Source organism: Desmodus rotundus, chromosome 10, assembly GCF_022682495.2.
Source record: "Desmodus rotundus isolate HL8 chromosome 10, HLdesRot8A.1, whole genome shotgun sequence".
Classification (NCBI taxonomy): domain Eukaryota; kingdom Metazoa; phylum Chordata; class Mammalia; order Chiroptera; family Phyllostomidae; genus Desmodus; species Desmodus rotundus.
In genome coordinates, this window is record NC_071396.1 from 112,218,485 (window position 1) to 112,244,152 (window position 25,668).

Here is a 25,668-nt window from a genome sequence, read left to right on the forward strand (position 1 = left end):
GCAGGTCTGATGTCCGGTCCTCAGTTTGTCCAAGGGCTAGGGCCTGGCTTCAGTCTGGGGACACTGGGTGGGCCAAAAAATTCATGCAGGCCAGACTTGTAATTACCCGGTGACAGTCACATCATGTCACCTTATGTAATTAAAGATGTTCATTTTCATTATTTGGAAAAAACTGATTTTCCAGGGTGAAGTCCTAATTTTAGCTAATAGATTTTATAGTTCCCTCTCACCTTGTTATACCTTGCTTTTCTGATTTGTTGTAAGATCTTTAGGTAATAATTCCACTTCTCTGCATTAATTTTTACCTGTTAGTTTTAAGCAGTCTTAAGTTTTAGTCTCTGTTAATGTAAGCAATATGACCATAAACTAAATGTCTTTCTTCTGAAACCGTTTGCCTTCCTGGTTTTTTTTTTTCTCCTCCTGGCTCCTGTTTTGTTTCCATTGTTTCACTGCTTTTTTATTAAAAAATGTCATGTTTTACTCTTTTTCCTAACCTATGTTAGTCTTGCAAAGAGCATTATGTGCAGGAAAATACATTTTCTTTGCTCACAGTCACCTGCATGGAGAATTCCTGGTATTTGCTGGCAGTGAGGGGGAAGAAATGCCAGAATTTCCTTTTCCTACTAAAACTGCCCATACAGCAGATCCTGGAATACGTCATTTTGTTATAATGCTGATGAGGAAAAGAAATGGATTCTGGCCAGGTCCATTGTCTGTGTGGGTTTTCTCAGGAGCCCTTGCCCTCTCGTGTCCCCAGACTGCCCCACAAACTGCGCCCCCAAGGTGCGGGCATTCACCCCTGCCCTCCGAGCTAGCATGGGTGTGCGCGCCCTACAGTGGTGGGGGGGCAGGGCAGCTCTCTCCTGCCCGCGACCCCCTGCAGAGCCTCCCCCCGCCCCCATCCTAAGCAGGAATCCGCAGGGTAGAAAAGAATCATGTTCCTTATTTTTGTCAGATTTTTAAAAATGTATGATAGCTCACATTTATTTCACTGTTTAATATTGGAATGTTTTGAGCCTTCATTTGGAAGTTGGATAGGGTTTTCGTGACCAGAAAAATGCTGTAGGAACTGAACTCTGTATCAGTTAGCTTAGAATACACTTGGCTTCCTTACCCGTCATTTTGCTATAAGTCGCAGCTTCCAAGAACCTGCCGACCTTAGGGGGGTACTTGCTGTGCCCAGGCCAGAGTGGGGGTGCTCTAACGCGCCGTCCACACAGTGCAGGCTTCGGGGGCCCTCTACAGGACTGCGCATGTCTGCTTAGTGTCGCACGAATACATCTAACTTAAAAATAAAGTGATTTTGCTGAACTTGGTTTTAAGATGTTTTTATACTTCAGAAATAATTTGTTATTAAATTTCCGTAAGTTCTCCTTGTGACTTTTTTCTAATAGGAATACTTTACCCCCATTCGAAGGTGAATATTAGAGGTACAAAAGAATCTTTCATGAGCTCAACAGTCACACACCCTACTTTGTCCGAACCGTTTATCAGTTAGCTTTCATAGCACATGGACTTAGCCTTTCTGAATTATTTCCACTTGCATTTTTTCATTGGTGGTCTCGGAGAGACTGAAACAGTATAGTGTTATTCCTTCCCTTCCTGTTCTTTGAGTCGACTTCGGGGCCCTTGGACGTGCCCGTTTCTAACTCCCAGTTACGCTGGCCGGAGGCTGCAGCCAGCTCTCGGTGTGGTCGCGTTAGCTGCCTGTGAGCAGTGAGCGCGCTTGTATCGCACGTGCCACCATTTGTGTTCTTGGGACTGCTGGGATTTTCTGCAGGATTAAATCGTAGCTCTCGCAAATTAAAGTGATTATGGAAATGTCCATGTCCACCTTCTCTGGCACTGACCGGTACCTTCTGTAGCAAAGAGTGTCCGGCTTTTTGTAGTTGCGCGGAGCTGTGTTAGGATAACCCCGGACGGCTACTGAGCGCTCTGCTGGCTGGCCCTCATTGCGTCTGTGTCATTGCGCTGCAGGCTCCATCCGCGAGGAGAACGGGGTCCGCTGGCACGTGTGTCCTTACTGCACTAAGGAGTTCCGGAAGCCCAGCGACCTTGTGCGGCACATCCGCATCCACACGCATGAGAAGCCCTTTAAGTGCCCTCAGTGCTTCCGCGCCTTTGCGGTGAAAAGCACGCTGACCGCCCATATCAAGACGCATACGGGCATCAAGGCCTTCCAGTGCCAGTACTGTCTGAAGAGCTTCTCCACCTCCGGAAGCCTCAAAGTGCACATCCGCCTGCACACAGGTGCGGGGGGGGGGGGGGGGGGGGGGCGGGGTGCGCACGTAGATGTGGGGCTGTGGGGCAGGGCTGCGTGCACGCGGGGGCGGGGCCAGGCCAAGCCAGCGCTCACTTCCGTACCTGTGTCGCGGGCCAGGCGGGGCTAGGCTCCCCAGTGCGCAGCGGTCTGCGCCGCAGCGCTGCTGAGTATGGCCCAGAGGTAGCTTCCTTCCCTGATCCGAGTTGAGTTCCTGGATGCCCTGGGTAGGCGAGGCCCGAGGTAGGTCCTGGCAGAGGATGCCCGCGTGCCTGTGCTGGTCCTGGAATCTGCATTTTCATTTACCAATAAAATTATAAAAGAAGGAAATTTCCTTCAGAAAGAAAAGCGATAGTAGAGGGTTGTTAAGAGGATTTTGTGACCATCATCACCAGCAGCGGCACTATTACAATTAAGAAGAGCTTGTGTCCTGAACCCCAGACCCTGCCGGGTGCTCCTTAAACCCCAGGGCAGCCGCCCCCAGGGCCCGGCCCTCCCGTGGCTGCTGGTGACAGAGCGCAGCTGGAGGGAGAGAGCAGCTCACATGCTTTATACGCGTAAGACTGCTGGTAGTTTGTCTGTTTTACTTTGTGCTGAAAGTAGTAAATGTGTTTTTTAAACTTAAAATTCTTCTACTACATTTCTTAACATCTATAATATTAACTGTATGCAAATAAGGAAAAACCACTAGTTTATAATAGCCAGGAAACGAAAGCATGAAACAACACCTCGATAGTAAAGTACTGGAAGTCTGTGTTGGCATTAATTGTTAAGAATTTCCTTGGAAAGACTCTACAGTGCGCTTTTACTTTTATTAGGAGTCCGGCCCTTTGCCTGTCCTCACTGTGACAAGAAATTCCGGACCTCCGGCCACAGGAAGACTCACGTAGCTTCCCACTTTAAGCACTCCGAGCTGAGGAAGATGAGGCACCAGCGAAAGCCGGCCAGGGTCCGAGTGGGCAAGGCCAATGCCCCTGTCCCCGACATTCCCTTGCAGGAGCTAATCCTCATAACGGACGCAGGTGAGGGTCTCTCCCCGGGGTCTTGCCAAGGGGGCGTGACGCGGTCGTCCCCACCCTCACATGGGTTGGGGCCTGGGGCAGGTGAGTGGGCGGCTTGGAAAGCACCGTTGTGTCCCGTGGGCCAGCGTGCTGCACAGTTGCAGTTTGGGTCCTAGTTCTGTCTGAACTCCTCTCAGACCGGGTTCTCGCTGAGAACGGGAATGTGCGTAAGCGGAGGTGTTAGTATTTGCGTGCTCTCTCAAGAAGCACTTCCTTCTGAATAGAAAGCTCAAAGACGGACAGTGGACAGGTGTCCATTACATACAGTGTCCTTTAATATTTTTATCTTAAAAGCCTTACCTCGTATGAACCAGGTTGGTACACATTTGTGTGGCTTTACTCTTGGAGTTTCCCAGGAACTGTAATTCTTAGGGGGTTCCATCGTTCAGAGCACAGTGGTGGCCGGCCCCTCCCTGCTGGGGGGTACCCTGCGATGTCCATTCACGCTGAGTGTGCATTTCATCTTCACCGCAGTCTGCGGTCAGTGCTCTGCGTCCTTCCTGAAAGGCTAGCACGGATGGAGCATTATTTAATGGGTCTAGAATTATCCTTCACGCTCAGAGGTTACCCTCCAACTACCAGCTTTTTTCCAGGTGCCACGACTTGTTTGCAAACCCTGCGTGTTTCTCGACCTCAGGTTTGTAACGCGCAGGCTGCGTGAACACAGCATCCCAGCTCTGTGGGCTCTTCAGGGTGAAAACGGGACCTGTCGCGCTCACCCTGTAACTCACCCTTAATTTTCGTTCTTCACAGATGGAGACCTTATAATTAGCTGAACTTTTTAACAGAACTTAGTGTCTGTAAAATCATCGGAGGTGAAAAACAAAGCATCTGAAAACTGAAGCCTGTTAGTTCACTTCTAATAATCTAAAGTGGGGAGCCCCCGCCCCTTGCGAAGGGCTCAGAGTCATCTGGGGTTTTTCTGAAAACATGCCTGGGCGCCGCCCCCGAGAGTGCGTGTCGGGGGAGCGCACCGGTCAGTTGCCGGGTTGTGACGGCACAGATGGAGGCCATGGGAACCGCCACTGAACGTGTGGAGTGCCCTGCGCACTCTGGTGCGGGGCCTTCCTGTGGCCAGCCAAAGGGTGACGAGGGTGATGCCGCAGGTCACGCACTCGGAAAGATGCAAAAGGGACAAGTAATCACCGACAGGGTGCATGGGTGGTGGGTCGCACTTGAGCCTGTCTGTGACAGACTCTCGTTTGCATGCAGCAAACTGGTACTCACGGTCTTCTCTGGGAGGTGCAGGGCTGCGGGCTCTCCTTGCTGTGGCCTTTGAGATGGTGTCAGAAGCTTTGCCTAAGAGCGATTGGTGGGGGGTTGGATGAGGGATTCGGCTCCTGGAGTGCAGGCAGGTGGACAGGTAGGGAAAGGAAGACAGCCTGGGGACAGAGGTGCACCGCCCCCCCCAAGAGCCACGGCTCCTCAGCCTTAGAGGAGGGTCCTTCAGACTGAGACCCAGAGCGTCCCGGCAGCAGGTGGCCAGGAACACTGAGATGGAGAGGAGACGATGGACCGCAGGCTCTGCAGAGCTGTTGATGGTGGGGATGCAGGTCCCAGAGACAAGCAGAGAGAGAGTTGGGGGAGTCGTAGGGGCCAGGTGGGGTGTCTGCTGTGGAGGTAGGTGGCTGGAGGGGAGTCCTGCCCCAGGATGGGGGAATCACACAGCGGGGAATGGGTTCAGAGCTTCAGAGCTGTGAGGCCTGGGGCAGCTCGCCAGGCAGCCATCTGTCGTGGTGCTCCAAGCAGGGCGTGTCTGCGGTGGGGCGTCAGCTGGCCGTGCTGTGCAGGCTCCCTGAAGGCGCTGGGCCGGGGGGCCTCCCATTTGCTGGGCACCGCTCTGGAGACAGCACACAGCCCTGCCCACGGAGCGCTTCTCATCCACGTCGCAGCGCCCTAGGGGGAGAGGCACCTGACGCCCTGCGTGTTTATCACCTGTCTCCACGCCGACCAGTCGGTAAGCTTTTGAAGGGCTCCCCACCCCCCAGGCCTCGCTCTTCATCCTTGCTGATGTGGGAAACTACAGAAGCAGTTCTGTGTTCTTTTGGTGAAAGTCTCGTTTTTCCCTGTGAAACAGAGAGGAGACATCCACTGGAGGGCTTTCACCTTCTAAAAATTACCTGTGAATTTCATCTATTTTACTTACTGCTATGAGTTTATATAACTAATTGCTTGAAACTACTTCCGCTGTTTTTCTTTCTTGTTTTTTAATGTACATTTTGTTTAACAAAGCAGATGAAATTACTTGCACTGTACATTTATATTGTTCACTGTAGTTGTGGGAGGAGAGCTTTCAAATTTTTCTCCTGGTGTTTTTCTTAGAAACTGTCCATTGCATTTAGTTCAGTAGGGAGCCACCAAACGGCTTTCCAGGCCGTGTTTGGGGGTCACAGTTCTCGTTGTCTGGTGGTTGTGGTGCTGTTGGCGTAAACTGCCGGTCTTGGGCCCGGCCTTGTTGGGCATCCCCATTGGCCTGCTTCAGGGAGCCTTTGCATCTCCACGCATGAGCTCAGCAGCAAGCAGATGCGTCCCCCGTGTCAGTGGCCATGTGGGAGGACATTCACACAGTCTCCTGTCGTCTTCCTGGACTGCATGGGGCTCTCGAGGCACAGGGGAGGGCCTGAGGGTCGATCCGATGGCATGGGTGGACCACCCTGGTTTGAATTTTGTGTGTCTCTTGCCTTCAGCCCTAACGTGCTGAACACTGAGAACAGGGTCATTAGTTTGCTTGGAGTCCAGTGTGTGTGTCCTGCTCGGCAGGGTCTGTGTGGGCTCAGGCCAGCGTTGGTGGCTGTGTGACAGGCTTGGGAAGCTGCAGCCAGGGGGTGGGGAAAGGAGACTGGAACTGAGTCACAGAATAGCTCAGACAGCAGTGAGACCATCTGACATGGAGGGACAGGGTGACGCTGTGTGCGCAGACAGGTGGGTGGACAGACAGACAGGGCGGGCTGCGTGGGAAGGCCGCCGGAGAGTATTAGCCATGGAGTTTCCGAGAAGAAGCCGGCGAAGGTGTTTAAGCCTATTGCTTTAGGATCACAGCTTACTGAGTAAAAGTGCTTCATTCGGGGATACGAGAGGTCGAGGGTCACCCACCTTGTGGTGAGTGTGTGGCAGGAGCCGCACAGAGGGGCGCAGGTGAGTCTGGGCTCATGGAACCGGCGCACCACAGCCAGCGTGTCTCCGAGGTGCGGGTGTGTCCTTCTCTTCGTTGGACTGAGCATGTGTGTGGGTTGGTGGTGGGCTGGACGGGAGGGTGAAGCTGTTCTTGTGAGCAGCAGAGAGGGGCCGGCAAAGGCGGCCAGGAGTGGGGATGGGGCTGCCGGTGGAGAGTGTGCCTGTGGGCCTGGTCCAGCTCCGTGGAAGTTGGGACCCAGGGGGAGGTCTGGAGGCTGGCAGACCATGCGGTGGGGATCACACCCAGGTCAGGGTGGGGTTCGGAGTTCTCTTGGACAAAGGAAGGAGCTTCCAGAGCCGTGCAGGTCGATTGACTTTGGCCAGGTGCCTGAGCAATGCAGTCTGGGCGAGCTGTCGAGTCCTCCCCTTTGTCATTCCGTCTCTGTGCGGGAGAGGCTGATCCTGGGAGCAGAAGGGAGGAGACTGGGGGTCAGGGGAAGACACCTTGGAGAAGTGGGACCTCCAGGCCTGGCGAAGACCAGCTGGAGGACCTGGAGGGCAGCTCTCCATGGTTCTGAATCGCCTGGCCCCACGTCCTGGGAGAGCTGGGGCGGGGGGGCGGGGCGTCGGTTTTAGGAGGGAATAGCACGTGCACCTGGGCTGGCAGGGAGGGCAGGACCGGTGCGGGGGAGACCCAGCTGAGGAGACAGGACAGTGGGGTCTGGGCAGACAGAGGCCTGCCGTGGAGGGGGACCGTGGGTGCCCTCCCTGACGCTCCCGCCACCTGCAGCTAATCGGGGTCAAAGGCACTCCTTCCAAATCGGGGCTCACCAACGTCATGTGCCACAGTCAGCCCAGGGAGCCCTTCGTCCACGTCCAACCTGAATATTTCAGTCGGTAGTAACGTCGCTGTTGGCAGGTGGCCCTTTGGTAGAATGCCTGTGAAAGGCTGACCTCTTCAGAACCAAAGACCACGTTAGAGTCGTCTCTTCTGAGTGCGCGTCGTGCCTTGTCTGCTCGTGCTGGACGAGCGAGAGGTTTAGATTTTGATGACCTTAATCCCGGATGTACTTATGTCAACTTCACGCCTACAAATGCTCATACAGAAAGCAAACGTAGATATCCGTTTAAACTTGGCTCTAGAACCAAGGGAACTAAGTGTGACTGTATTTTATGTTAACTTCATCAGTATTTCTGGAGGCTTGAAGTAGCCGGCGCCTGACACAGCTCAGTTCGCGTCTGGGCGCTGCGGTGGGGTGTGTGCTGTACCTCCACCAACTGCGTTCTCTGGGCGAAGCGGCCGCCCTTTGGTGCTTCCCTGCTTCAGCAGCTCTGACGGTGACTTACTCCTGATTCCTTTGGGTTTGTAGGTCTTATCCAGCCCATTCCAAGAAACCAGTTTTTCCAAAGCTATTTTAATAACAATTTTGTAAGTGAAGCAGATCGACCGTACAAGTGTTTCTACTGCCACCGAGCGTATAAAAAGTCCTGCCACCTTAAGCAGCACATCAGGTAAGGCCGCACTGTCAGAGGTGGGGGTCTGGGTGTGACAGACGTGAGGGAGGCAGTGGGGGCGCTTGGGGTTTCAGACGTCACATTTGACCCCCAAATATTTATTGGTAATTTATGTGCTTATTTCTATTGTCTTGACTAAAATATTTTGCCCAGAAATTCCCACCAAGTTTTATTGACACTTACTCCTGTAATACTTAAGTATTTGCAATTTCTAGGACATGTTGAAGAAGCATTTGGTGGGTTTCATTAGAATTAAGCTCTTCGCCAGTTTTTCGGGTGTATTTTCTGGAGTTCAGGTTAGTCCTTGGTGCTAGCGATGATGAAGAGAAAGTAGAAACTTGACCCTGAGAAACAGAGGCTGAGAAGAGAGCACAGAACCCTGAGCAGCTGGGGTCTGGCTGGTCTCCCCGCAGCTGGCATGGCGGCCTCAGGCCGGCACTGAGCACTGCGGCTGGGGCTCCTGCCGCTGGTGGGAGAGCGGTGTCTGTGCTGCTTGTCGGGGGTGCGTTCTGAGTCACACCGCACTGCGGAGTGCCCGCAGCGTGCTCCTTCATCCCAGCGCCTCTCCTTTTCAGGTCGCACACGGGGGAAAAGCCTTTCAAGTGCTCTCAGTGTGGGAGAGGCTTTGTCTCTGCAGGAGTCCTCAAAGCCCACGGCAGGACGCACACGGGGCTCAAGTCCTTCAAGTGTCTCGTCTGCAATGGGGCCTTCACCACGGGCGGCAGCCTGCGGCGGCACATGGGCATCCACAACGACCTGCGGCCCTACATGTGTCCCTACTGCCAGAAGACCTTCAAGACCTCCCTGAACTGCAAAAAGCACATGAAAACGCATCGGTACGTGTCCTTCCGGGGTCCCCGTGTGGTCGCCCTCTCAGTTCCCACGTGGAGGTGGAGGCTGTTCCCGAGGAACGATTGTCTTTGAGTCCTGGGTTCTCACTGCTGGCTCGAGGTGCACGGGCTGCACAGCTGATGTCCGTGTCTGAGGACCTACCAAGGGCCCCGGGCATTTTTAATTTTAGTTTTAGTTTTGAATGTAATGCTGAAGTCATCTGTGTTGTGCTAAATGCTCTACAAGCTCTCTTTTAAAACTAAAGTGAGATGAAACGGTAGACTGTGTCTAGTATAGTGAGCTAGTAAAGATTTCAAAAACGACGATTTTGGTCAGCCCTGCGATTCCAGGGACTGCGGGCGTGTCATTAGAGCATGTGGACGGTGCCTGGTCTACTGGGTCAATTTACAGGGCCCCTGTTTAGCTCCCACGCACATCCACCACTGAACTGCCCTCACATTCTCCCACGCCGCCGCGCGAGGGAGCCCGCTGTGGAGTGAGGGCCCTGAGAGCCCGGCAGCCCTGCGTGTCTGTCAGGACCTGGAGCTGGTTCCACAGGTCTTCCTGCCGAAGGGCGGGGTTTTGTCTGCAAAGGGAGTGGGGTGGGCAGCCCGTCTGCAGAGACTGAGAGTCAGGGCTGGAAGCTGGCCGTCACAGAGCACTGACCCTTCTGCCCTGAGAACACCTCCCTTTAGACAGTTCTACCCCAGGGGTCTCTGCCCGGGTGCTGCCTGCAAACCAGAGCCCCCATGGGGGGGTCAGTCAGCTGTGAGCGGTTGTCCTGGCGTCACTGCCCTGGCTGCTGCACACACCTGACAGCGGCCCTGCGGGACGCATCTTCTGCGGGCTGGGGCCCGGGCGAGGCCCAGTGGCCAAGCTCAGCGGCCAGGAGCGTGACTTTTGGGAAGCAGCTCAGCCGTTTTCAGCTGGGTTGCCTCTGTTGGGGGGAGGGTCACATTGACTGCTGGGGACTCCAGGAGATGGGTGGCTGTGGGACTGAGTCTGTGCATCCTTGCTGAGCGGGCGTTTCTGGGAGAGCGTGGGGCCCTGCCTGTGGGCAGAGTGGGTGCCCCTTAGCGAGAGCTGCCGGAAGGTCAGGGTGCCCAGCACTAGGGCTAGAAACAGGGCAGGGAGGCCCCTGTGGTAAAGCCGCAGAAAAACACAGCGGACGGGCAGGCGCGGGCCTTCTGTCAGTGCACAGGGCACGCCTCCTCACTGAGGGGCCTGGGGTGGACATGCAGGTGTCACTGCGGTCTGTGTGACAGCCAGCTCCAAGTCCTCGCCATTTCTTCCTATATTCTTGTCCCCTTCCTCAGTAAAAGCCGTTGAGAGGTGTCCACTGTCGGTATCAGAAAATGAGGAGACTTTGGGACTAAGAGTGGAGTTCGGAGGTGGCAGGCTGATAAGATTCTGGGCTCAAACCTGGGGGCTGTGTGGGCAGGTCTGACTGATGTCTCGGTGGGACAGGCCACTGCTGTCCTCGGTGATGGGCAGCCTGCTCGGCAGAGCATTGATCAGTCGTCTTTAAGGCCTTGGATGGGGTCACTGAACTCGTTAGACATTGTTGACCTTGATGGAGACACACTGGACGAGGTTTGTTGAGCGAAGACGTGATGTGGACCTGCAGAATGGTCTTGGAGCAGTCAGAGTGGCCGCATGCCCGGTGGTCCGACCCCCACAGCCCGGCTGAGGGGCAGCAGGCTGTGGGGCTTGGTCCCCTGGCCATACACCAAGGTGTTTACGGTCCTGAACTCAGGCAGTGCAGGTGCTGTCTCACCCTGTGCCATCCTTTTTCTGAGACTTTAGCTCACTGCAGAGTTTAAGGTGGGACAGTTTTTCTCTGAAACGTGGGCACCGTTTTTATTTCTCTCACGTGAGTGTCCTGGAGTGCTGTCCTGCCCCTTCCCGTGCTGCCTCTGTGCCCCTGAGGTCTCCAAGGCAGCGCAGCTGTCCTTCATCCACCGAGATGACCATTGCGATTTCAGGATGGAAACACTGGAGGGGAAAGTGTTGCTTAGTGACTTAGTTACTACTTAGCAGGGCCCATTTCATAATCGAACAAACGAAGCACAGCTGGTGCCTCCGCCGGGTGCACGGCCCTGCTGACGGCGTCTAACTGTTGCGTCTGGTTGGTTTCCGAAGCTACGAGCTCGCTCAGCAGCTGCAGCAGCACCAGCAGGCCGCCTCGCTCGATGGCAGCGCTGTGGACCAGCAGGGCGTGCATGTGTCCACGCAGATGCAGGTCGAGGTCGAGAGCGCCGAGCTGCAGCCGCCTGTGGACGCCGTCACCGCAAACCCCGAGGCCATGCTTGACCTGGAGCCGCAGCACGTGGTGGGCGCGGAGGACGAGGGGCTGGGCCAGCCATTGGCAGAGCCGCCTCTGGAGGCCGATGAAGGTACAGGGGTGGGTGGTGGAACCTGCAGGCCTGTCCGCGCAGTGCTGCAGCCCTCAGGCTCCCTCTGGCCCCGTGGTGGCCCCGTCCCTGCCTGAGGCTCAGCGTATGCCGTGTGTGCACGTGAGAGTTTGATGTGTGCACGCAGAGTTGCAGAGACGGGACCTTTCAGTCCTCACCTATCCTGTAGCCTCCCGTCACCCCTTTGCTGACGGGGGTGTCCAGCCTGTGGCCCACAGGCCTCATGTAGCCCAGGAATGCAATGAATGAGGCCCAACACAAAATTGTAAATTTACTTAAAACCGTTTGTTTTTGCTCTTCAGTTTTCATTAGCGTTTGTGTATTAATGTGTGGCCCAAGACAACTCCTCTTCTTCCAGTGCGGCCCAGAGATGCCAAAAGGTTGGGCACTGCTGTGACAGGGGAGGACGTTTTGTTTTCAGAAAGGGACTGACTGTAAGGGCTCCCGTGTTCTGTGGTTGTGCAGGCTGCTGCAAGTCTGCCAGTGGCTGGCTCCTGGCCTGCAGGGTCCTCAGGCTCCTAAGCCACCATGCTCTCCCTCCATCGGCAGCCTTGCAGCAAGTGGTCAGTGCGACTGCAGGCAGCCAGCTCAGAGCCCCTGTGCTGGGTCAGGCACGGGGCCTGTGCACAGGCTGGTGTGCTCTTTTGTGGGGGTCCCAGTGTGCATGTAGTCGATGAGCAGGACTCGTAGTTTTTATCCTTCTGTCGCCTGCAGCAGTGCACCTCCAAAGAAGGTTTGAAGTAGGGGTTGACTACAGTGTGCTTGGAGCACTGCAGAGGGACTTCTGAGTTCTGGGGCGCACCTCGAAGTGACTCGAGCCCAGCAGCCCAGCCCAGCCCAGCCCGGGCCGCACCTGCATCTTCGGGACTCGGGGAGGCCCAAGTCCCCGGGTGGGCGGGTCAGAAGTAACTTGCGCTGCTGTGTGCGCTCTTGTCCTCAGACAGGTTTGTGGCTCCGCAGCGCGCGCTGCCAGGGCACATGGACCAGTTTGCAGAACAGGCTCCCGCGCAGCAGCCCTTCGAGCCGGCCGGCCTGCCACAGGGTCAGTGCTGGGGTGGGGACAGCCACGCGCGGGTGTTTCTTCTGAGGCCCCTAAACTCGATGATTTCAGACCAAATAGCTTTCTGTGTGGAGTGTGTGTGCGTGCATGTGTGAACATGTATGTGAGCATGTGTGTGTGCACGCACATTGTTTTGGGATGCGCTCACATTTTCTGGAACTCGGCTTTCACTGCCGCCGTCCATGCAGGTGGCTGGGTCGGGCAGGGGCTAAAGGGAGTGGGGTGGGCGACTGGCCTGCGGGCCTCTGTGCTGCCTGCTGGCCTCCCACCGCTCACAGGGAGTGCTCGAGCCTGTTGATAGGAACTACTGATTATAATTCAGAAAGTACCAAAGCCCTTTTACCATTTTTTTTACAAAACTATGTGTTTGCCTTTTCGGGTGTAACTTTAATCACGTTCTCTGATCTGTTGTAGGGTTCGCAGTGACCGACAGCTACAGCCAGCCACCTCCGTTCCCACCGGTGCAGCAGCTGCAGGACTCCAGTGCGCTGGAGGCTCAGGCCCTGTCTGCCAGCTTCCACGAGCAGGGCCTGCTGCCAGTCCCCAGCTCCGAGCCCGTCGCCGGGGTGCGTGTCGCTGGCAGGGACCCTCGTCTGTACTTAGCGTGATCCGGTGTTCCTCGATGTCATTATGTAGGGTCGGCCTGCTCTCGAGGGCACACTAGCCTTTGTAGCTGAGGTCGCTGCATTGCCCGTGACAACTTCGATGTTTAGTATAGAGGGCCTTCTTTCTCCTTATGGCTGTGGTTTCTCTGAAAGACTGTGTTACCGTGGTGTGGCTTCCCCTCTCGGTTAAAGGTCAGGATGGTCAGTGGAGTGCCGTGCCATGGCATCTGAAGAATGTGACGCTGCTTTGGTCATAAAACCGAACGCCTTTATGTGTGCAGTCTTAAAGAGAAGCACGTTAGAATGAAAATGTAACGAAGCTGACATGTTGAAAGTACATATTGAAGTGCATAATCTTAAAATTCTATCTGTCAACTGGAAGACATTTAGGTTTTGGTTTGGATGTGTCCAGTTTCAGGAAATTTTCTGTAGTTGTGGAAATGATTGGCCAAGCAGTTGTTCTTTCTTTAAAAGCTCCCGAGGTGGCCTGGCCCAGTGCTGGCCTGGGGCTGGTGGGCCTGCCCTGTGTAGGCGCGAGGCTGCTGCCGGAGTGGGCCGCTCTGTCCCCACATGATTGGGTGACGAGCCAGGAGACGTTTTCAGACCGTACTCACTCTCAGAGTGGAGTAGACGAAAGGGTAGTAGTCTCTTGTTATGATACATGAGAGGACGTGGGAGCATCAGTTATATGCTTGGTTAAACTTTGTATTGTGGTAAGTCAATATGAAATAATATTGAATAAAATCGGTATAAGTGATTCTTATTATTAGTGTGTCCCAGTGACTGCACTCAACTGCTTGGAGTTTCTCCCTTTTAAACCCACATTTGTGGGTGTTTTTTCCCTTGGTGGTTAGTTGTTTTGCATTCATAGGTGTTCAAGCAGCCTGCTTTGTACTTTCTGTTGAATTTCAGACAACGCCGTTGATGCAAGAGCCCTCCCAAGAGGAGCTGGACCTGCCAGCGCCCCGCCGCCCATTCCTGGAGGACAGCGGGGACCAGAGCCGGCGCTCCTACAGGTAGGCACCTGCAGACGGCCGGCTTGGCAAGGCAGGCAGCCGCTGCCTCGAGCACCTGCCCCATCTTCTGAGGGCTCTGCCGTCCGACTCTCAAACACTTGGGGATAGGCTCCATGGCCACCCCCCGTTACAAATACAGAATCTGAGAAGACGTTACCTTGCTAACATCTCTACAGCTGATGAATGGCAGAGCCAAGGTTTGGGTGCAGCAGCTTATCTCTGGCCTGAAACTTCAGTGTACTGGGCCACCACTTCCTGTTACCACTAGAAGCCATTACTTTTTTTGCACAAATAACTTTATATGTGCCTTTATGTCTAAGGCTTTTCTGTGATTTCTATAAAACAATCTGTGTGCCAGGTACAATATGATTGTAAAGACATTTTTAAAAACCCATCCCCCCTCCCACCCACCCACCCACCCTCCCACCCACCCACCCACCCATCCACCATCCATCCACCCACCCACCTGCCTGCCCATCCACCCATCCACCCATCCACCCACCCACTCATCCACCCACCCGCCTGCCTGCCCATCCATCCATCCACCCATCCATCCATCCACCCATCCATCCACCCACCTACCCATCCACCCACCCACCCACCCACCCGCCTGCCTGCCCATCCATCCATCCATCCACTCATCCACCCATCCACCCACCCACCCATCCATCCATCCATCTACCTGCCTGCCTGCCCATCCACCCATCCATCCATCCACCCACCCGCCCACCCATCCACCCACCCACCCACCCATCCATCCACCCACCCACCCACCCATCCATCCACCCACCCACCTACCCATCCATCCATCCACCCATCCACCCATCCACCATCCACCCATCCATCCACCCACCTACCCATCCATCCATCCATCCACTCATCCACCCATCCACCCACCCACCCATCCAGCCACCTATCTGTCCAGCAGTGTGTGCTGAGCACCCTCAGGGGACCACCTGCTGCTCCAGATACTTCAAACGCCCTGGTGAGAAAAGCAGACAGGACCTCTGCCCCCGCTCAGGCGAGGACAGGGACTTTCTCAGTAAATAAAATCCCTGCACATTCATACAGCTGAGCACGACTACGTATGTGATGAGAAAGTCAGAGCAGTGTTCTCTATAGAGACTATCTTGGGTTTCTGACACTTTAACAATTTTATTATTTGCTTAATATAGGCACTCTTTAAAAATGTGTGAGCTACCTTACTGCAAATTAGAGGATTTTGAGAATCGACAGGTTTTGCTAATATTAAGAAGTGTGTAATTGTTGAGATGCTAAGTGGGTTCTCTGCCATTTTCATGGGGTTTGTCTCTTGGGTGAGCTCTCTGGCTTTCAGAGGCGGTGTTCTCGTGTGCGAGCTTCTGCACTGTCAGAAGTGTGGTGCCCTGAATCTCTGTGAGTTTGCGGTTCAGAAGGGCACCAGAGCAGAAGCTCCTAACCTACGGTTCCGTGCACTCTGAGGGGGGCCCAGAGAGGGTCTTAGGGTTTCTGTGACTCCTGATACTCAACCACTTTCATTTATTCAAGGACTTGCTTGCTAATGTTTAATTTGGGATCTTGCATGGTGTTCTAAGTGAAATCAGGCTAATGTTTGTCACGACTCCTTCGTGATGTTGGCGGGCAGTCCTGGATGGCTGGCCCCACACCCTCGTCCACGCAGCATTACTAGGAAGCTGTCACGTGCCAGGCCCCAGGGCTGTGTCAGCGAGCAAAGTGGGAGAAGCCCTCAGTACCCCTGGAGTCGACCCTGGGGTGGAGATAAAAAGCCACAGGAGCGTGAAGTGCACGCAGATGCGGGCCCTGGGGGGCGGTGAGCAGGGCTTTGGAGTGCTGGCCACACCCATGCAGCTGAGGGGAAGGGCAGTTGCCACTGGGGTGGGGGGTGTCATGATTCTGGGTCTGTCTGGAAGGCAGAACCTCTCGGTTTATTAAAGGCAAAGACGTGAAAGAAAGTGAGGCTGTACGGTAGCTGCTAGGCCTGACCTGAGCAAGTGCAAGGGTGGAACTACTGTCCCCGGAAAGGGGGGGACCTTCGGGGCACAGGCTCGGGGTCAGGACCAGCACTGGGTGCAGTGTCTTCAGGGTCAGTGTTCGGGGAGAAACTTTACGCGGACAGTTCCTCCCACCAGATCAGGATGAGGGCTGAGAGGTGCGGGAAGGGCACGTTGGGGAGTAACCAGTGTGGAGACAGATGTCTGAAGCCTCGGTGCGGTGCGAGGAGTCAAAGATGGTGCCCGAGGGCGCCGCACTTAGGGCACGCTGGTGGGGACGGCCAGCCGAGGAGCGCGTGGGGCCAGGGAGCCCCGGGACGAGTAGCGCGTGGAGCCTGTGGTGGTCATGTTGGAGCCCGTACTGCAGTGCTGCTTCTGGTCTCGTAAGCGTGATGGGAGGGGTGACCGCAAAGGTCCCTGCACATGACACTGTGGGGCAGATGCCTGCTTCACAGGAGCTGCTTCTGCGGGTCCCGCCTCTGGGGGCTCAGCTGCCCCTGATCGTGAGCAGCGTGGGCCCCTACAGGGGCGGCTTCCCCTCAGCGCTGCCGGGGCCGTTCTGCTGGGGTTGGTTTTCTTCACTGGAAGTGACAGTCTCGAAACGTTTGCTGTCCTCATCAGGGAGCCTTTCGCAGCAGATACCACCGGGTTCAGTGCGACTCTGTGCTGCCAGAGTGGGTTCTCTTCTGCTGCTGCCCTGCGGGCCGGGATCCGTCTGGCTCCCGTCTGCACAACCATCTCCCCGAACCAGCGGTGATGCCGTCAGCTTGCTTTTCTGTAATTCACTGCTAACCCACGACGCCACACCTGTGTATTAGAGTGAAGTTTCTAAACGAGTTGACGGTCGGTCAGCCTTGGGACGAGCTGGGACGCGAGCCATGTGCGCTCTGTCCCTGCCGGTCCTGGCCTCCTGCCCAGCCTGATGCAGGCAGTGGAGTGGGACTGGTGGGATGCAGTGGCTTCCTGAGTCGTCTTTGTTAGACTTACAATCTGTGAATGGAAATTTTGAAATTGATGATTATTATTTTCATGCTTCAAGTGACTTTAATGGATTCCATAACAACGGAGGGAAAACATAATGTTGTTGCCTATTCATAGATTCAAACAAAGTAGCTCTGGTCAAGTCTGTAAAGCATTTTATAAACCAACAGGGTGTCTAAGTCAGGACTGATTCTGACTTGCAAGCAAAGGACTCGTGACCCAGTGAAGAAAAGCGCACATTGCACATTCTTTTCTCAGTGTCTCTAAAGAAAGGGTTTGTAATGATCAAATATGCCTGCTGGGGAATTACTCGCGGGTTTATTAATTATGTTTGACCTTGAAAACACTCTGAGCAGAACCGTTACTGCTCCTGTTTTGCAGACTGTACGTGTCTGAGACCCCTGGTTTCTGGAGGGACGGGTTGGGGTTGGGGCGGGCCGTCATGGCGCTCTGTGGTCACGGGGCCTGTGCCCTTTGTGTTGCAGGTGCGACTACTGCCACAAGGGCTTCAAGAAGTCCAGCCACCTGAAGCAGCACGTGCGGTCGCACACTGGCGAGAAGCCCTACAAGTGCAAGCTCTGTGGACGCGGCTTCGTCTCCTCTGGCGTGCTCAAGTCCCACGAGAAGACACACACAGGTCACTGTCTGCCCAGCGCAGGGGGGCAGGGGGCGTGGGATGCGGCTCTCAGCTGTTCACGGCGTCACACAGCCACTGCTGCTGCCCACTTCTAGCACCATTTCATCACGCCCGGCAGGGCCTTGGTGCCCTTGGGGTCCCAGGTGGCACTGACCTGCTGTCTGTCTGTTGAGTTTCCCTCCCACACGGTTCCTAGAAGTGGAGTCCTTCCTTCAGCAGGCGGCCTTTGTCACTGGCCCTGCCGCTCGGCACTTGCAGGGCTCCTCCACCCAGGTGTCGGGCTTCCTGCAGCCCACAGCACCTCGCTGCGTGGGTGGTGGCCGCATATGCATCCCTGCTCAGTGGGGGGACCCCGGAGGCGCTCCGTTTGGGGCTGTTGGGCATCCCTGCTGTGAGCCTCTGCACACAAGTTTTTGTGTGGGTGTCAGTTTTCCTTCCCCCGTGTGGGGGTGGGGTCTCTTCGTCCTGTGACGGTGCCATCTAACTCTTGAGCTCACCACATCATCCCCACTGCGGCTGCCCCAGTATGCTTGTCCACCAGCAATGCGTGAGGGTTTCGATTTCACACCTTTTGTCAACGCTTATTGTCTGTCTGTTTATTAGAACTGCGTTTAGGCGTGTGAGCTGCTGTCTTAAGTTTGAATTTGTTCTACATTTCTCTAATGGCCAGTGGTTCTTGTCTAAAGAGCCTGTTTTCATGTGCTTATTGAGAAATGTGTATTCTAATCCTATGCCATTTAAAAACTGGATTATTTATACTCTTACTCAGTTGTAAGAGTTTCTTAATATACTATTTAACAGCCATATGGTTTGCAGTTAAATATATTTTAAGTATACTTTTATATTTACCAATACGTGTAGCGTGTTAGTACTGTATCTGTTTAATGTTGATGCATGCTCTGTGTAAGGCTCTATTGAAAACAGAGTTGTGCTGCTTGGCAGTAGAGGACAGAGCAGGAAGGGTTTTGCAGGCGAGTCTGCAGGGCGGTGGCTGTCGCGGTGGCGGCAAGTGTCCTGGGCCCTGAAGGCCCTCCCGGGGCAGTGTTGCCAGGGAAGAGAGAAGGCGTGAGTCGTGCATGACTTTACAGGGGTGGCGCCTTTCTCAGCTGCTGGTTGGGACACCTGGGTGCCCTGGGGAGGAAAGGCAGAGGTAGGGAGGAAGCACTGGGCTCGGCCCCCTAGTTCAGACTTGACTTGAAAATAAAGCCGGGGAGTGTGGTGGTGCCAACCTGAGGCCCTGTCTGCCTGCACCACGGGAATGTGAACGCAGGTCAGGAAAAGCCGTTGCTGTGGTGGAACCGTGCCCACGTGGCCAGCCTAGGGGTGAGAGGCTGACATCCGTCTAGAGAAAGGCTCTTGAAGCTTTGACTTCACGGGTGGCCGTAGTGAGATGCAGTCTGTGTCCCTGTTGTTCGTTCCCGAACAGGGGTCTCAGCTAGGAAACATGCTTGAGCTACGTGGCTTTGGAACACAACCAAGGTAACAAACACATTTGCTCCTCCGCCCTGCCGTCTAGGCGTGAAGGCGTTCAGCTGCAGCATTTGCCACGCGGCGTTCACCACCAATGGCAGCCTCACCCGGCACATGGCGACGCACATGAGCTTGAAGCCTTACAAGTGCCCGCTCTGTGAGCAAGGCTTCCGCACGGTCATCCACTGCAAACAGCACATGAGGAGGCACCAGGCAGGCCCCTGTGCCCCCTCGGCACCTGGAGAGGCCAGCGAAGGGGCAGGTACTGTCTGTCGAGTCAAGGCTTATTAGCATGGTGCTAACGTGGTAAGAGTGAGTGCACAGACCACGTAAAGTGAGTTCTTTTATTGGGAAAGCAATACGCACTCCCTGAAGTGCAGATTTGGAGAGGCCCAGAGAGAACTCGCCTCCTGATGACCACAGACCACACATTTAGCCCCCCTTCCGGGTGGGCACACACTTGCAGCAGAAGTCTTTGTTCCTCGAGGGGGAGGGGGGTCTGCTGTGGTGCTGGGTGCAGTGAGGCAGCCTACCCCGTGCCCCTCCCCTGGTGTTTGCCCCAGATGTGCCTGGTACTGCTAAACACGGATCCCTGTGTGTCCACACAGCAGCACCAGTCCCTCCCTATGTTGCTCCTTCCTTGCTGTGGTGGACGTGGAGCTGTGCCCAGTCTTGCTGTGGGAGCAAGAGCGAGGGTGGGCTCTTTGGCTGCAGATGGACTGTGCTCGCCACTCGCACCATCTCGTGTGGTTGATGTGAGGCGGTGTGGCCTGTGGGACTGGTCTCACTCTGTGCACGAGCCTGTTGCATGTTGGACAGGCTGGTCTGCCTGTTCTATCTGCAGATAGCCTGCTGCCGCCAGGGCCTTCCCGGCTCCGTCAGCCTGCCACAGGGGTTGGTTCGCTCCGACGCCTTCTCCTGGGGCCCCTACCGAGTGCTGCGTCCCTCAGGGCTCTCCTCTCTCCCTCCCTCCCCAACCCTTCCTCAGTTCCCTCACCCCCGCCCCCATTTCTCCTGTCTTCTCTTCTTTCCCTGTGTTCTAGGAGAAATCCTCTCGTCCTTTAAATTTGCTCATTTGGTTTTAGCCACGATCCACTTGGCGAGTGTTCAGCTTTTTTCTAATAGTTTTTAGCCATCCAGGGAATAATGTCTTGCTTGCAGTGAAATGTATCTTCCTCCCATTTTAACAGCAGCTTATTCTTGTTTTTAGTCAGGGTGAATGTATCCTTGCAGAGAGAAGCCATACATATATATACATTCATAAGTATGTACGTCGTCTTTCCCTAAGTCCTTTCCGTTGGGGGCCGTTTGCCAGTTTGCTGACGCAGCCTCTCTGGGCAGCCGTGTTTCTGTAGTCAACGGCCCCCATCCCCAGCCCGAATTAGCAGCTGGGCAGCCATGCATGTGGCTCCCTGCAGCCCAGGCGCACACTGAGGCCAGAGTGCTGCCTGCTTCAGTGCTGCGTCCCTCCGATGCCGCCACCCTCCCCTGGGACGCGTCCCCCACGGGCTCTCTTCCCGTGGCCCTGCTCAGTTTCTTGGCGCAGCAGCGGGGAGCTGTCTCTGTGCCGTCTCACTTGTGGCTCCACCAGACGCACTTGTTCGTGTGTTCTGTTAAACCCATCTTTTAAATGCGGGTCTGACCCGTGCCCTGTACTTTGTTTAGATGTGTGTGTGGAGGAAGAGGAAGAAAATTCTGAAAGAAGCGCATGGAGGAAGGCACGTCCCGAGGTCATCACCTTCACAGAGGAGGAAACGGCACAGCTGGCCAAGACCCAGCCTCAGGAGAGCGCCACCGTCTCGGAGCAGGTGCTGGTGCAGTCGGCTGCTGAGAAGGACCGCGTCAGCGAGCTGAAGGACCGGCAGGCCGAGCTAGAGGCCGAGCCCAGGTTCGCCAACCGCTGCTCCTACTGCCCCAAGAGCTTCAAGAAGCCCAGCGACCTCGTCAGGTGGGCGGCGTGGCGGGGCTCTGCTCTGTCCCCTGGCTGCAGGCACCGAGGTCAGGGAGGTGTGCTGAACCTGAGGCCACTGATGGGCAGTGGCTTTCCTGAGTTAAGGCTTCAAGCTGGTTCAGGTTTTGAAGCATCTTTTTAAGTGTTAATTAGAAATTTGCTCTGTAGATTGCTCATGCTTATTTCTATTATGACTGTGGCTTTGGTTAAAAAAGAAAAATGGAACTTAACGACTCATTGGGGCAGACCCACGGCCACGCTTTATGGGTGTGCAGACTGCAGCTGGGACCAGCTAGCCCCACACCCTGCTGGCCTGCAGAAGGAGCCAGGGCAGCAGCCAGAGCCAGATGGGGACACCACGGGGCAGGTCGGCCCGACCACGGTGACAGCAGGAGGTGGAGTCCAGCAGGAGGTGGCCAGGTGGCCACCAGGACACATGGATGACAGAGAAGCCGAAGCGTCACCTTCTGACAAAATGTTTCAGGGATGGTGTGGACGACAAGCGGGGGCACAGTGGGGAGAGGAAGAGGGCACTTCGTGCAGGGAGGAAGTACACAGACTTTCCAACGGGCGGGCCTGGAGTGCCCCACAGACTGGGAAGGCAGCGCAGGCAGGGGCAGTGAGGGGTGGGTGGCTTCTGGGTCGAACATGCTTGCCTGAGCAGCCGGAGGGCGCTGTGGCCTGCTTGTTTCTGCCCCGTGGGAAGGGGAGTGCGTCAGGGCTTGTGTCGGTGAGCGGGGACAAGGGGGATCCCAGAGCACGGAGCAGTAGGCTGCTGGACCTAGGAAGCACTCCTCAGGGGCCAGGAGGGGTCTGAGGGGTCACCCTGACATCCAGGGTTGGGGGTGAAGGGAGAGCACATTAAACACAGGAGGGAGGGAGCAGCAAGGTGTGAGGGAAGGGCCTAGGCGCTGTGCACTCAGGGGCCGGGCCTGGCCTCAGCCACAGGTGGCTGAGGGAGTGAGTAAACGAGCTGGTCAGAGAATCGGGGCCACCAGTGGGAGACAGGGATACAACTCCCAGATGAGAAGGCTGTGCCAGACGGGGGCCCTCGTGCACCTGCATGGCCCCGAGACCCCGGCCGGCCGGGCTGCGTGGCCTGTGTGGACAGGGTGCGGGAGGGGCGACCCTGCAGGTCGTCGGCACCCATGGTGATGGTGTCTGCATGCCAGATGAAAGGACGGGTGCAGTCACGCCTGCGCACAGGGCAGGGCTGCCATAGCCGGCTCGCCTGCTTGTTCACCCCTCTCCTGATAACCACTCGAGGGCCTCCCCCTCCTCCCCCCCACGTTACATTCCCTGCCAAGGTCAAGGTGAGAGCAGCAGAGCAGACACCTAGACACTCATCCCGGGGACCGAGTGAAAGATCGTACCCCTTCCCCAGAGAGGGGCGCTGCCAGCACTTGTCTGAACGTCCACGTGCTCGACACCAAGTTCTGAAGTTCTGTTCGTGTCTGATGCGTGTACCTTTGAGTCTGAGGCAGTATCTCCATAAGCCCCTGCCCACCACCTCATTCCTGGTCCCGCTGGGCCCTGCAGGGGCGTCGTCAGTTTGACGCCCAGTTTGCCCTCCGTGACCTCTGAGTCGCGGTGAGCATGTCTTCTCGGGGCTGCAGCGGCAGGCGGCCCTCCCCTCCAAGCCATGCCCCCGCCGCCGGCATTCTTGCCATGGTAGTTCTCGCGTCGCAGTGCACAAGGGTGCTCTGGCTTTGGAGTCAGTGAGCCCTGTTTTCATTGGCTTTGTGGATCTTACGTTGTCGTTTGGGTTTTTGAGTGGTGTGGTTTTGTGGAGAGTGAAGCTTCAAGGTTTTGTTGGGCCGAACCTGTCGAGTCCATAGTACCCATAACTGTTGTTCACGTGGGGAGTTGTGCATTTGAAACCACGAAGCTGCTGGTAAACGTGCGTCCCGCGGGAGGGAGCAGCACTGACTTGCAAATGCCCTCTGCCAGGCACGTGCGGATCCACACCGGGGAGAAGCCGTACAAGTGCGACGAGTGTGGGAAGAGCTTCACCGTGAAGTCCACTCTGGATTGCCACGTGAAGACGCACACAGGTAGGGCCGGGCCGCCGCGCAGGGTGCGGGCGGTGGCGTCCTCTCTCAGTTGGCTCCTTCCCGTTTGGCACCTGTACATACTTTCAAGATTCTAGAAAGCGTAAAAATCAGGAACCGTGGGAAATGGTTACGAGAGGATTTCTCACTCCTCACGTGGGGAAGGTAGTCTGCAAAACACTGAGGAAAAGGGACGTGGTCCCAAGTGTCCAGCGGCCCATTGTCTTGTGTTCTCTCTCAGCCGTAAGTGCCTTTGGTAAAGAGGTGACCCGTAGTCTCAGCGAGGTCAGAGAGAGGTGCTCTGTTGAGGTTTTTTTTTTCTTTTTTTTTTTTTTTTTAAGATTTTATTTATTTATTTTTAGAGAGAGGAGAAGGGAAGGAGAAAGAAAGGGAAAGAAGCATCATTGTGTGGTTTACCTCTCACACGCCCCATACTGGGGACCTGGCCCACAATACAGGCATGTGCCCTGACTGGGAATTGAACCAGCAACCCTTTGGTTCATAGGCCAGCACTCAATCCACTGAGCCACACCAGCCAGGGCTTCTGTTGAGGTTTTGTGAGCGTTGGAATTTAGCAAATCTGGGTATAGTTGTGGGAGTAAAATCTCTGTGACCATGTCGGGGGGAAACCTCATAAAGGAAACGTTAATGTACGGTTTCCACTTTTTCCTCTTCGTCTGATGTGAGGGACTGATGCCTCATTGTCCTGGTCGAAGTGCCGAGGCTCTGCGTCCCGATTCCGCAGCCTGCGCAGCTATCAGGAAGGCAGGCTCTGCCCTGCACCTGGCATGGACCCTGGCTGCCACTTCCAGCCGCTGGTCAGAGCCTCTGGGCCTCACGTGGCAAGTGGGGAGTTGAGTCACTCCCAGGAGGGGTTGCTGTTGTTACTGTGACTCACAGGATGATGACTCTCAAGCCAACTTATCGTCTTAAGTTTTGGTTACAAGCAGAATCAACCAGAAGAGCGTAGTGGAATTCCCCACATTTCTGTCAAGCCCTGATTGTCTTCTGCTGGGTTCATATTTGGGACAAGTAGGCAGATACGTGAACTGACGCGGCATGCATGCCTGTTCCATGGGAAGTTTTCTCTTGTTTCACCAGGTTCCGGTGTTTGTCCTTGGGTGGGGTGTGAACTGCTGAGGACCAGGGCACCAGCCCACCTGTCCTTGTGTCCCTAGGTCTTGCAGTGTGCTGACTGCACAGGGCAGGTGCGGCCACTTTCATGGTGACTGTGCTTGCTGGGGCTCCCCGTTGACTCCCGCCCACTAGGGAGGGAAAGCAGTTTCTGGGATAAATGCCAGGGCCTCACAGCCCAGCCTGCGTCCTGCCTGCCCATCTCTGGGAAACATCAGCATTGCTTTTGGGAGCAGTGGAGGGAAGCAAAGCCAGGGCGTTTCTGCTCCCAGGCTCCTCAAGGCGGCTCGGTCCACACGCTGGGGCTCGTAGGTGTGCCTGCCCAGTTGTGACAACACCCCAGATGCAGCGAGCGGACACTGGGTGTGTGGGGTCAGCACCCAGCCCAGCGCTCACACTTCCAGGTAGCTTCTACCTCTGCTGGCTCCTGGGTGCTCCCTTTGCAGGAAGGAAAACAAAGACCTGAGACATCCACGTGACCTTTGCGCGGTCAGCTGTGGCCGTGGTAAGAACAGCTGCTACCACTCTGTGTGCTGTGCAGCCGGCAGGGGAGGGCCTGTCCCCGCGCCCTCCAGCCACTGCCTGTGGGCCTGGCTCTGACCCCTGGCCCCTCCACAGGTCAGAAGCTCTTCAGCTGCCATGTGTGCAGCAACGCCTTCTCCACCAAGGGCAGCCTGAAGGTCCACATGCGTCTGCACACGGGGGCCAAGCCCTTCAAGTGTCCACACTGCGAGCTGCGCTTCCGCACGTCTGGCCGCAGGAAGACGCACATGCAGTGCCACTACAAGCCCGACCCCAGGAAGGCCAGGAAGCCAGTGACCCGCAGTGCGTCCGAGGGGCTACAGCCCGCCGGCCTGCTGAGCCCAGCCCCCTCCGACCCCAATGTGCTGATCATGAACAGCTCGGTCCTGACCGGCCAGTTTGAGCCTGGCCTCCTGCAGCCCGGGCTGGTGAGCCAAGCTGTCCTCCCCGGCTCCGTGTCAGGTATGGCTTCGCGCAGGCCACGTGTACGGGTGTGGGAACGTGGCTTTCATCCTGTGTCTGTGCCCTGGGTGGGATCGCCACATAATAGAATGCAGTGACTCGACATTTAAAATCCCGGGCTCAGTGCAGCTCTCTGAGCCCGGTTTCTGGTGGGTTGTGGTACCAGTGTGTGTTTCCAGAGTGATGTTTGTTCAGTGATGGTTCAGGTAGGTGGTGTGTGTGGTGTAAACATCAGCATTCCTTAACCAGGTCGTGTTGATACGTGTACAAAACTTGTGTATGTCAGAATCCCTATGTAAAATGAGTTTCTTCTGCTTAAGAGCCTTTCCTGATGTCCGTTCACCCCTGTCCTCCCCCGGCAGCCGGCGGTGACTGGACGGTGTCCCTGACCGACGGGAGTCTTGCCGCCCTGGAGGGCATCCAGCTACAGCTGGCAGCCAACGTGGTCGGGCCCAATGTGCAGATTTCTGGGATCGACGCCTCCGGCATCAACAACATCACACTGCAGGTGCGGCACCTGCCTCGACTCTCCGCGCGTGTGTGGGGCCCGAGTCACACACAGGCTGAGGCTCCATTGTGCACCTGTGTGCTGC

The 25,668-nt window shown here is 55.7% G+C and overlaps 1 protein-coding gene across 3 annotated transcripts in view; it reads left to right on the forward strand.

Moving 5' to 3' along the window:
• The window catches only part of ZNF236 (zinc finger protein 236), a 71,075-nt gene that overhangs the window by 29,133 nt on the left and 16,274 nt on the right, over positions 1 to 25,668 (forward strand). Inside the window, exons 10-23 of one of the 3 annotated variants that reach the window (XM_053912476.1) lie at positions 1,978 to 2,250; positions 3,079 to 3,282; positions 7,806 to 7,947; positions 8,526 to 8,786; positions 10,924 to 11,177; positions 12,136 to 12,237; positions 12,670 to 12,821; positions 13,773 to 13,876; positions 17,334 to 17,485; positions 19,002 to 19,217; positions 20,621 to 20,843; positions 22,857 to 22,960; positions 24,710 to 25,075; positions 25,438 to 25,583. In XM_053912476.1, the coding sequence (XP_053768451.1) occupies positions 1,978 to 2,250; positions 3,079 to 3,282; positions 7,806 to 7,947; positions 8,526 to 8,786; positions 10,924 to 11,177; positions 12,136 to 12,237; positions 12,670 to 12,821; positions 13,773 to 13,876; positions 17,334 to 17,485; positions 19,002 to 19,217; positions 20,621 to 20,843; positions 22,857 to 22,960; positions 24,710 to 25,075; positions 25,438 to 25,583 (2,699 nt within the window). Of the gene's footprint in view, positions 1 to 1,977; positions 2,251 to 3,078; positions 3,283 to 7,805; positions 7,948 to 8,525; positions 8,787 to 10,923; positions 11,178 to 12,135; positions 12,238 to 12,669; positions 12,822 to 13,772; positions 13,877 to 17,333; positions 17,486 to 19,001; positions 19,218 to 20,620; positions 20,904 to 22,856; positions 22,961 to 24,709; positions 25,076 to 25,437; positions 25,584 to 25,668 lie in introns of all 3 variants that reach the window. The other 2 variants (XM_053912475.2, XM_053912478.1) reach the window with 2 other exon arrangements.